General features: G+C 38.7%; 1 protein-coding gene across 1 annotated transcript; it reads left to right on the forward strand.

Moving 5' to 3' along the window:
• Positions 1 to 5,741: 5,741 nt before the first annotated feature.
• LOC132175868 (Aldolase-type TIM barrel family protein) lies at positions 5,742 to 12,531 on the forward strand. The gene is made up of 4 exons (XM_059587945.2): positions 5,742 to 6,846; positions 7,643 to 7,822; positions 10,614 to 10,871; positions 11,975 to 12,531. The coding sequence occupies exons 1-4, from the start codon at positions 5,857 to 5,859 to the stop codon at positions 12,044 to 12,046; spliced, it is 1,500 nt and encodes a 499-aa protein (XP_059443928.1). The 5' UTR covers positions 5,742 to 5,856; the 3' UTR covers positions 12,047 to 12,531.
• Positions 12,532 to 12,782: the final 251 nt, after the last annotated feature.

Raw genomic sequence — 12,782 nt, forward strand, 5'->3', positions numbered from 1 at the left:
TGTTTTCGGGGCTTGAAAAACTCCCTAAAAAATGAACTTATTCCGCCACAACCATATTCCTCTAGCAACTGTGACCATGAGATGTCTTTCTTCTTCCCCCAGCCCGTGGCCAATCTTAAACAAGAGTTCCGTGAAGTCTCCATCCAAACATGCACTTTTCTGAAGTTTTCCATGGCATTCTGCCCATACGTCCTGGGCAGATGGGCATGACCAAATAATATGGCCTATCGTTTCCGGTTCTGCTAGGCATAGAGGATTCGGGACCACCCTCCTCTGAAAAAGCTTTTCCTTTGTTGGTAGAATATCATTACATGCTTTCCAGAGAAAGAATTTTACCAATCAGGAACCTTTAAGTGCCCAAATTTTCTTCCATAACTCATGAGTGAAATGGTTGTCCGAACTACTAGCTTCTCCTGCCTCCATTTCTCCATAGCTAGATGATAAGCACTCCGAACAGTGAAGGTGCCATTTTTTGTATGCTCCCAGTGAGTAAGTCCGCTCCTCTATAGGGGCAAACCCCCAAATTTAAAATCATTCGGGCCTCCTCCTCCGTGAAAATTTCTTTTACAAGAGTTGAGTTCCACCAGTTAGTATCAATATCTATAAGCTTCGAAACTCTAGCTTGACTGTCCAAGATGTTAACCGGTGACCTTGCTGGGTGGGATCTAGGACTTGGCAGCCATGGATCCTCCCAAATTTTGATCCTTGTTCCATCACCTACTCTCCAAACCAGACCTTCTTATAACAGTTTTTTCAAACTCCAAATACTACGCCAGGCATATGAGGGATTTCTGCCAATTCCCGCTTCTAGGAAAGTGCCATTAGGAAAATATTTCTCCCTCATGACTTTTGCCACTAGTTTCTCTGGATTCTGAATCAAACACCACCCTTGCTTTGCTAACATTGCTAAGTTAAAAAGTTCTAGATCTCGGAACCTCAAACCTCCTTTGTCTTTTGCTCTCCCCATCTTTTTCCAACTCATCCACGCCATACGCCCTTGATTTTCTTTGTGACCCCACCAAAACCTGGCCATCATCGAAGTGATGTCATGACATAGTTTCTTAGGGAGAAGGAAAACACTCATGGTGTAAGTAGGTATCGCTTGGATAATCGCTTTCAACATAACTTCTTTCTTGGCTTTGGTCAAAAAATTTTCTGTCCATCCGTTTATTCTCTCCCAGATTTTCCCTTGGATACCTGTAAAAGTACTCACCCTAGAGTGGCCAACGAGGGGAGGAAGACCAAGATACTTCTCATAGCTGGTGGAAGAACTTACCCCTGCTGTAGAGAGTATGAATTCCTGTTTCTGGCTTTGTGTTCCGGCTAAAGAATATGGAAGTCTTTTCCCGATTCAGTTTTTGTCCCGAAGCCTTCTCGTAAAAGCCTAGAATCTCTTGTATATGAGTCCATTCATCCACATTTGCCTTGCAGAATAACAAGCTGTCATCTGCAAAGAAAAAGTAGTTGATTCTTATTCCACCCCAGACTATCGGGAGGCCGGTAATCTTATGTTCCTGTTCCACCTTTTCCAACATATGACTGAGGCCTTCTGCACACAAGATAAATAAATACGGGGATAATGAATCACCCTGTCTGATTCCCCTGGATGGTACAATTCTCCTATGAGGTTGTCCATTGATCAAAATGGAATAGGAGACTGATTTTACACAACGCATTAACAAGTTGACCCATCGATTGCCAAAGCCCATCTTCCTCATTATTGCCTCCAAAAAATCCCATTACACTCTATCGTAGGCTTTGCTTATATCCAGTTTCAAAGCCATATACCCATGTCGGCCTTGCATCTATGCATCCATCGTATGTAACGCCTCAAAGGTCACCAAAACATTGTCAGAGATAAGCCTTCCAGGTACAAAAGCACTCTGCGTAGGGGAGATAATATGCACTAACACCTGCTTCAATCTGTTAGCTAAAACTATAGCAATTAATTTATAAATTACATTGCAGGGACTTATAGGCTGGTAATCAGTGATCCTAGTCGGATTTTTCTTTTTTGGAATAAGAACAATGTTTGTCACATTAATAGAATCGTCAAAACAATCAAGATTCAAAAAATCCAACACTACTCTACATACCTCCACCTGTACCATCGTCCATGATGCTTGGTAAAAACACGCAGAAAACCCATCCGGACCAGGGGATTTAAGGGGGTGCATTTGTCCAAAGGTTGTCTCCACCTCTGCTTCGGTAAAGTGTTTCAACAAAGCAACATTCATTTCATCGGTCACCCGTGCATCCATTCCCTCCAAACATTTCTCGACCCCTTCTACCTCACCCGCCGTAAACAAGTTTTGGTAAAACTTGATAAATGCAGTGCCAAGATCATTCTATTTCGATACTCTCCCCTCTTCATCTGTGATTTTTTTGATTGTATTAATTTTCCGTTGGTGGGACACCCAAGCGTGGAAAAAAGAAGTGTTCTGATCTCCTTTTCTAAACCAGTTTTGCTTCCCCCTTTGCTTCCACTTCATATCCTCCTGCTCCAAAATATACTCTACGTCTCCCTAAAGTCTTTTGATAGCTTCAGCATTGTCAGGTCCTTCATTCCTCTGTAATAATTCCAACTCCTTTGTCTTCTCTTTGAGAACCTTTTCAATTTGGCCAAACTTTCCCTTGCTCCACTGTTTCAGTCGTGTTTGGCACATTGCTAATTTTTCCTAGGCTACCTCAGCTGCCGTTGACCCACCAGCTTCAGCATTCCACGCCCCTTGCACAACAGTGTTGTAGTCATCATCAAGAAGCCAACTTGCTTCAAACTTGAAACTTCTCGGCAAAAATTGACATGCTTCCTTCTCGTTGCAGGCCATGACCATGAGAAATAGTATACTTATACTATACCCTTAGATCTTAATTAATTAATTGTACACACATTAATTGAACCTATGAATATGATTATTATTATTATTATTATTATTATTATTAACTAATTAATTGGACATTGGACATTAAACCTATCAATAATAACATAGTTTATACTCTATAAAATGTTAGTTATATACTTATACTATACCCTTAGATCTTAATTAATTAATTGTACACACATTAATTGAACCTATGAATATGATTATTATTATTATTATTATTAACTAATTAATTGGATATTGGACATTAAACCTATAAATAATAACATAGTCTACACTCTATATAATGTTAGTTATCTACTTATACTATACCCTTAATCTTAATTAATTAATTGTACACACATTAATTAAACCTATGAATATGATTATTATTATTATTATTTTTAACTAATTAATTGGACATTGGACATTAAATCTTTAAATAATAACATAGTCTATACTCTATACAATGTTAGTTATATACTTATATTATACCCTTGATCTTAATTAATTAATTGTATACACATTAATTAAACCTATGAATATGATTATTATTATTATTATTAACTAATTAATTGGACATTGGATATTAAACCTATAAATAATAACATAGTCTATCCTCTATACAATGTTAGTTATATACTTATACTATACCCTTAAATCTTAATTAATTAATTGTACACACATTGAACCTATGAATATGATTATTATTATTATTATTATTATTTTTTTAACTTATGAATTAGACATTGGATATTAAACCTATAAATAATAACATAGTCCATATAATGTTAGTTACACTATAGCCTTAGATCTTAATTAGTTAATTGTATACACATTGAAGTTATGATTATTATTGATTAATAACATGATTAATTTTTTTTTTAGTTACATTGTCGTGTGGGTTGGGTCGGGTCGGATGATAAAACTGGTCGAGCTCATGATCCCTTAACGAGCTCGGGCGATTATAGAGTTAAACGATTCGAGCTCACGATCCCTAAACGAGCTCGGGCGAGCCTGTCGATCTCGACTTAAACGAGTCGAACTCACGAGCCCCCATCGAGCTTAATTGAGCGAGTTGAGTATGTGTCACTAGCTAATCGAGTGAATTTCAATAGTAACGAGCAAGCTTGTACAGTGTCGAGCTCGAGTTCGGGTCGAACTTAGTCGAGCGGGTAGTGAGCGATCTGTCGAGTGTGTCGGCTCATTTACAGGCCTAACATGAGGTCCCTGTAGTTTTGATAATAGACCAAATTAGTTCTTTTGTCATTTGATCGTTAGTGGACTTAACGGAAGTCCACGTGAATCAATCAAATGTTGACACGTGACACTTACTTAATTTAAAAAAAAAAAAATTGGGGGTGGCCGAGCCTAAGGGGTGGTTTTGGCCACCCCCAATTTTTTTCCTTTTTATTTTTAAAAAAAATTAATTAGGTGTCATGTGTCAACATTTAATTGGTCCACGTGGACTTCCATTAAGTCAACTAACGGAAGAACTAATTTGGTCTATTATCAAAATCACAGGGACCTCCTGTGATAAAAATCAAACCCTAGGAAAAAAAAAAAAAAAAAAAAAAGAAACGAAACCCCAGGGAAGTATTTGATATTTAACCATTTTATTTATTTGGGAAGAAAGTTGTAGCACAAGGATGGTGATGCAAATGGTGGCCTCTAACCAACGAGGACCACTGTGACGAGTGAAAAGAAGCCCACTCGTTTTCTTACCAGCAAAAATGAGTGGTACCAACACCAAAAATAAACCGGCGAAAGAAAATGCCAAAGCTTTGTGCAACATAAAAACTCAACTTCTGTGCAACAGAAAATAAAACTTGCATAAAGGTTTTGTGATTGTAAAAATAATCCAAAACAAAGAAAAATAAATTACAAGGAAAAAGAAACAAAAGAACTAACCCAGAATCTAACAACTTTAGAAGAGGGAGCACATCCCGTGAATCAAGGGCCAAAACATGCATAATCAACATTTTTAACTTCTCAGATTTACTACACAATAAATCTAGATTTTTTAGATTTGTCCATTTAACATTTTTTGACACGTTTGTATAAAAGGAGGAAAATAGGAGAAGATGATTCAAACTAGTGACCTCCGCTTCATGAGGCATGATCTCCAACCAATTAAGTTACCCTTTGAGGACAGGTCTAGCATCCTATGAGGATAGGTCTAGCATCCTATTTATAGTTTACAATATGAATTTGTAGTTTTAAAATAAGAATACATCACTTTTTTTGCAACTTTGTTGATGGTAATAATAGTAGCGGTATATGGATTATGCGAATCGTCATGTTTATTTTTGGAATGACCTTACATGCAAACACGTGAATAATGCTAAAAGTCACTCTTGTGTCACTCAAAAAATGATGTTACTTCTAAAATTACCATTGGCATTGTAATTGATTTTTATTGAATTTTGATTAAATAATAATTTTAAAAGTTACATCATTCTTATAGTGATACAAAAGGAACACAATAGTGACTTATATAATTACTCAAAACACAGCCAAATTAAATATGTTTTTTTTAATAACGAGAAGATATAATAGCTGGTTTTTTACTTTTAAAGAGAAAAAAAGAAATAGCTGATTTTTTATTTGAATGGGAAGAGATGCCCACTTTTGATGTATATTTTATTACAATTTCACCATCCAAAGTATTATTTCTTTATTGACTTAAAAAGAAAAAGTATTATTTCTTTATTGACTTAAAAAGAAAAAGTATTATTTCTTTATTTACAACCTTCCGATATCATTATCAGACCAGTCCAAAACCAAAGATGGCGGATCCTACGTTGGACCCACGCGTACACGTGCAGGGTGTATCATTTGCGCAGCCTCAAAAATCAAATAACGATAAGCCCGCTTCAGCCAGGTCCGGATGCGGACACTTCCTTCCCTCCATATTTAATTGGCAGCTTTCTTCTTTCTTTTCCTCACCACCAACCAACCAACAAAGAAACCAAAACCCTAACGTTGACCAGCAATGGAGGAGGACGGGTTCGCCGCCACCAAGCTCTTCAACCGTGGCTACTCCTACACCTACGATGACGTCATCTTCCTCCCTCACTACATCGACTTCTCCACTGACGACGTCTCCCTCTCCACACGCCTCACGCGCCGGGTTCCTCTCCTCTCCCCAGTCCTCTCTTCCCCTATGGACACCGTCACCGAGGGCGCCATGGCCGCCGCCATGGCGTCCCTTGGTGGCCTCGGTATCGTCCACTCCAACCTCTCCGCTGCCGACCAGGCGTCCGTCGTCCGCTCCGTCAAGTCCCGCCGCGTCCCCATCCTCTCCGGCCCTACCTTCCGCGCCCCCTCCGACCGTATCCACTCGCTCGACGACTTCGACTCCTGCCCCTACGTGCTCGTCACCCAGAGCGGCTCTGCGTCCTCCCAGCTCCTCGGCTACGTCTCCAGATCCGACTGGCTCCAGCTCGACGACCACAAGAAGGACGCCCCGATCGACGGCTTCATGAACGGCTCGAACGACTTGGTGGTGCCGTGGGACTCTAGTCTGACCCAGATGGACTCCTACTTTCAGGAGAAGAAAGAGAGCGACCTTGCGGTGCTGGTGAAGGAGGAGGAAGCGGTGGACGTGGTGACTAGGGAGGATGTGGAGCGGGTGAAGGCGTGCCCGAGGTTGGGGGCGGGGACGGTGGGGCCTGACGGAGCGTGGAAAGTCGGGGCGGCGATGGGGACGAGGGAGAGCGACAAGGAGAGGCTGGAACATTTGGTGAAGGCCGGCGTGGATGTCGTGGTGTTGGACAGCTCTCAAGGGAACTCCATATATCAGATTGAGATGATAAAGTATATCAAAAAGGTTTATCCGGACCTCGATGTGGTGGGTGGGAATGTGGTCACGGTGGCGCAGGCCCAGAATTTGATTCAGGCTGGTGTTGACGGATTGCGGGTCGGGATGGGGTCCGGCTCCATTTGTACTACGCAGGAGGTTTGCGCGGTCGGGCGTGGGCAGGTATACCACTTTTCAGCTTTTCTAATTGTGGGGTTATTTAGATTGTGCGTTTTGTTTGGTTTACTTAAATGGCATGATAGCAGATTGATGCTTGGTGTTAATGTGATTGATCGAGCTTTGAATTAGCTCAAGTTGTGTTTTAGAATATCATGATGCTGTTGTGGCTGAGAAATTGCTTGGATTAGATGCTGAGATGAAACTTACTACTAGTTGAAGCCTTGAAGATAAAAGGCAACCATTTGAAATCGAGATAGACTCACTCAAAGAATTCTTTTCAGGTTGAATATGTTGTGTTTGTTTTAGCAAGGATACTGACCTGTGGCAATTTCTGAAAGGCAGTCCAATACAGTAATAACCTGCATAGTGACTTTTAATGCATGAGTGGGTGTGCATATGCATAAATGGATTGCTTCCAAAGCATTTCTATGTCAATTGAGCTGCACTAAGTGGCTGTGGCAGCAATGAAAATAGCTTTTCTAGTAGTCCTTTACTTAGTAATGTAATTACTAGCAACAGCCCCTCCTTTTTGGGGTACCTTTCTCTGTTTTGCCACTAGATCCTCTAAGCTATTATATAGAATACTAGAAACAAATGTTGGGTTTCCTTCTGGTATTCACAAACTTATATACAAGTAAACTGGCAAAATTAGCTATTGTGTTGTTGTAGTCAGTATTTTACCACTAATTAATACCACTGAAAAAGCTTAACACCATAGCTTAGCCATTTTATCTTTTTACGATACTTGCTTCAGCATTTACTCAATAATTGTATTTTCTGTCTTACTACTGCTTTTCAGGCGACTGCTGTTTATAAGGTTGCCTGTATTGCTTCACAAAATGATGTGCCTGTCATTGCTGATGGTGGCATTTCAAATTCTGGACACATTGTCAAGGCTTTGGTCCTGGGAGCATCTACTGTAATGATGGGAGGCTTCTTAGCTGGTAGCACTGAGACTCCTGGGGCTTATGAGTATCAGGTATGACTTTTCTATGACATGTCCCTATATGTTACTTTTCAATTCTTGGATTGCCATTAAGCAGTCACCCTTTTTTTTCCCCTGCAAATTGTGTATCACTGGGAATATTTGGACATTATAGGTTAGGATTGTCCCTAAGAAAGTACGTGTTCTAATCATTTGCTATTTGTTTAGTTATATCATATTAATAACTAAAAAGGAAAAGTATATTAAGCAGTCACCCTTTTTTTTCCCCTGAATTGTGTATCACTGGGACTATTTGGACATTATAGGTTAGGATTATCCCTAAGAAAGTACGTATTATTTTTTTTGATAAGGAAAAAGAAAAAAAAAATAATCATTTGCTATTTGTTTAGTTATATCATATTAATAACTAAAAAAGAAAAGTATACTTTTTGTCCTCCAACATACGTTTCTTTTTTCAACCTTATTACATCAATTGCAACAATTTTATCCTTCAATTTTATCTGTGCTTCCAGATTGCTCACATAGTTATTGATGTGAGTATTGCTGGCGTGGTAACTATATGTCAATTAAAAATCATTAAATTCTTTTCATTTTATTTCCAATTAAAGATAAATTTCCATTTTCAGGAGAAAAAAATTGTCTTTCTCTCTCTTTACATGTACACCTTCCCAGCCCAGCTGAACCTAGCAAAGGCCAGTAATCTTTTTTTTAGGAGGAGAAGACCATGAAAATGAAAATGCGATAATCCCATGCACCTTCACTGTCACCTTCCAAATGAAATTTCTGCGCTAAATCCAAAATGAGAATTTAGCAAACTGCCTTATTTTCTTTCATTAAAAAAAGAAAAAAAATGAACAGCCCCACCCACCCAAATATAGAGTACAACAACTCCCTCCTACTAAGTTCATTCTCCACTCTGCTCTCTTTGACAGCGATGTCAGTTCTATCTGATCAAACATGAGTAATCTTATCATTAAACTTGTCACATAACATAAGCATGACTTCAGACCCAAACACATGGGTATGATCCGACCAGATCCGTATTTCTCCCTCCTCATGCCTAAATGTCTTCACAGGGTTTCTTATTAACCTCCTTTGATATGCGAGATCTAGATTTGAGGTCTACCGGTGGGGTGCAATCGCCCCAATTTGGCACCATCACCATATAATGGTGCCAAGATGGCTGGGTTCATAGTCATATCAAGCCAACTATGCCTGAGAATTGTAAGGTATTATCAAAAAACTCTTTGGTTAGTTGAATAATGAATGTGGTGAGGATTCCATCAAAACCAGGTAAGAAGGAAGGGAGTGGGTTGATGTTATTGTTCAATAGGTTGGGAAGAGGATGGAGGGAGCTAGAAAGAGGACATAATAGTTTTCTGTTAACAACAAAGTTTTATCTTTAATTAAATGCAAACAAAATAAATTTAAGAATTTTTCTGTGTGGATATGGCATGTTGTACATGGTTGCATATCATTGATTTGGTACATATTGCTCTATTAGCTTTAATTTGAATGGAATGATCAAACTGAAATATTGTTAAACTTTGAATAGCAACATTGCTGCAATTGGAATATAGGGACCAAATAGAAACATTAACAAAAGTTGGAGGACAAAAAGTGGACTTTAGCCTAATAATAATTAAGCCACTTCCTTCTTCTGCTCCAAGATAAATTGAGGTTTAGATCAGACTTTGGTATTCTAGCAGCTCATATCATACCCTTTATTATCTACAATTATCTTACTAAAGCAACACGGGCATTTTAATTGGTCAAAGAGGCTATAGAAATTGCTTAGTAGCTGGTGAAGAATCTTCCCAGAAGATATGTGCATTGGAATTTCTTATAGCTATTTCATAGCTGGATTATCTAGGGGTGCTTAAACTTCTAATCCATCTTTTTTACTAACGTAATACCCTATTAAATGAGCACTAAAAGGGTTGCGGCCATGCAAGAGTAAGCTTACAATCTGTCATTGTGTTGGTTACTAATCTACATTGATTGTCATCTATAATGAAGCTTACATAATTAGAGTTTACTTCTATTCTTCGCGTTTATCTATGGGCTTTTCTAAATTACCATTCTTGGAAGAAGGCTGGACTTTGGATGGATGTGTTTTAAAGCTAAGTCACTAGAGTATTTTGTGCGTGAGTACCATCTATTGTTTGATAAGTAATTGAGATATCGTTAGAAAGCACAAAAAACGCAACTAAGGTACACAAAAAGTATACAAGAGATGCACCTAGCTAGAAAGAGACAAAAAGGTTATAAAAAAAAAAATCATAAAAACTAAGCAAATTAAGATACTCTAAGACAACTGTCCAGTAGTAAGGAGTTTTGAAAAAGGACTTTAGTTTTACCATCGTCCTCTTGTGGTCTTCAAAACTTCTATGATTTCCTTCCCTTCAAAAACATCATAAAAGGCAAGGCAGAACCATTTTTCACACTACTGCACTTTAAGGATTGACACAAACCCCTCTCCAACAAGTGAGAAGGCCTGCCACTTGTCTAGGCATAACCCAAGCTAATCCAATATGACTGCACTAACAGTTTCACAATCACAATGGAGTAGAAGGTGATTCACAGACTCCCTACTCTTCTTACACATAGAACACCAATAAACCACAATGACATGACACTTCCTTAGGTTATGCATGGTGAAGATTTTCCACCAGCAACATGTTGTTCACTATTCCTTGATCTTTGCAACTTATTATTTTATTGCTTCATGAATCCCCCCCCCCCCCTCCCTCTCTCTCTCTCTCACAAAGGCCGCTTAAGTCAATATTTCAGTGGTAATGAATATTTAATTTTGCTATACCAGAATGGTCGCCGGGTCAAAAAGTATCGAGGTATGGGCTCCCTAGAAGCTATGACTAAAGGGAGTGATGCAAGATATTTGGGTGATACAGCTAAGTTAAAAATTGCTCAGGGGGTTGTTGGAGCAGTTTCAGATAAAGGTTCTGTTCTAAAGTTTGTACCTTACACATTGCAAGCAGTCAAGCAAGGGTTTCAAGATCTTGGTGCTTCATCTATGCAGACTGCTCACGACCTCTTAAGACAAGGGGTATTAAGGCTAGAGGTATGGCTTGGCATTTTGTATTTGTATTTTTTTTCTATGGCCGTGAGCATGATCTGGTATTCTTCTATTGCATTATACATCAAGAAGTATTTTGAGGTAGTCTTATTATCAATTGTTCTGGTTAGAACTTTTTCTTCTGTTAAAAGCAATTATAATCATCCTAATTAGTCTCTCGCGGGTGACTTTCACGCAAATATGAAGGCTAAAGTTATATCTTCAGAAAGAAAAACTACAGCTGCGTATCATTCCAAAATCCTACTACATAATGCAACTTGAATATCATATATAATCATAAAAGAGGGTTTGCTATCGTGCAAATCTACCAAGAAACTTTGATCTTAATTTGTGTTATTGGATAATTCCTTGTTCCTTCAATATTAAACTCTTTTCCTTGTCAAATCAGTTGAAATGGGTTTTTGAGATGACTATTTGCACTTACTCTTCTGTTAAAATTTAAAGTTATATCTCTCATTTCACAGTGATTGGCAAGATTAATTTGTGGACAAAACTTGCATCTTTTTTCCTTTTCATGTCTTGTTCAAGAAACCTTGGGCAGCTTTTATATATTAAAAAGAATCAAGGGGGAAAATGAAAGAATTCTTGGCAAGGGTCTCAGTAAGCCAGATCAAAGTGCTTAAGTTGACTGGAACGTGCAGAAACTTGGTAGGTAATGTACAAAAAATTCTTTTGTAGTCTGTGATTTGAAGAATGATGGGTAACTGCAGCCAAGGCTCCAATTGTCTGGTCTTCTTCTCTTCTGAAGTATTAGGGGTATTCTTAGACCAATATATCACCCACATTTTCTTGTCCGAGTGGAATCTTTGACGTAAACGGAGGGGTTTGGCAGGTCTGCAGTGGTACTCTTTCCATACCTATGGGCAAGTCCTTGTAAAAAAAAAAAAAAAAAAATTTACTAGAATCCCGAAAATTGAAGTCTTTTTTTTCCTACATTGGTTCTAAGAATAAAATACAATTAATGACAACTTCCCTTCGGCATTGGCTTGTTTTAGCAATTCTGCCGGTGTGATGATGACTTGAGAACCTATATGTTTTTGATGTTTGATTTCATGGCCTGACTTTGGTCTTTTATTTGGTTTGTGCAGGTCCGAACAGGAGCAGCTCAAATTGAAGGCAGTGTCCATGGCCTCGTTTCCTATGAGAAGAAACCATTTTGATATTAAAATCCCTACTACCGATGTTCCGATTTTTCCTGCAGTTTCAGGTTTGTTATTCATGGGGCCCAAAGATGAACTTTCGCCGTCTCAGATGGCTGCAAAAGTCGGTCCTCACCAACGAAGAGCTCTTTGAAGTATGGGTTGTCAAAGATGACAGGGTCGATGGTCTGAGGTCCCTCTAGGCCATAACGCTCCGTTTCACCGCTCAAGAGACCCTTTTCAGTTGTTTTTTTGTGCAATCTACGACAATATTTCAGAGGTACCCAGATGAATGTTTTCGTGTTTTTTTTTTTTTTTTTTTTTTTTTAGTTTTTGGTTTCGACGAATCTGAATCTGTATGTGGAGGCCATTTGTTGGCCGCCCTGCGGAGAGACAGAGCATGATGAGAGCGGTTGTTCTCAGTGATGAGGCCCAACTTTTATCTTGGGTGCAGGTAACAACGTTGGCGATTTACTTCAGTATGATTGAGTTAAATGGTTTTTTAACTTGTGTCTTGCATCTAATTAAAAAAAGAACAAAGTTTTCCTCCAATTTCGTCCAACCTAATCTCTAAAGTTGACACGTCTTTAAACATGTACTTCTCGCATTTTTTTTTAGTACCCTAATGTTCACAAACCACCGTCAACTTCTTCCTTCATCTAAAATTTATTCTCTCCCTCACATCTCCACCTCTCCCTCCCCAACCTTTATTTTCTCTCTCTCTCTCTCGTCTACACATCTCCTTACCCTCCCGCAC

Source organism: Corylus avellana, chromosome 3 (genome assembly GCF_965113065.1).
Source record: "Corylus avellana chromosome 3, dhCorAvel1.hap1.2, whole genome shotgun sequence".
NCBI classification, from domain to species: Eukaryota; Viridiplantae; Streptophyta; class Magnoliopsida; order Fagales; family Betulaceae; genus Corylus; species Corylus avellana.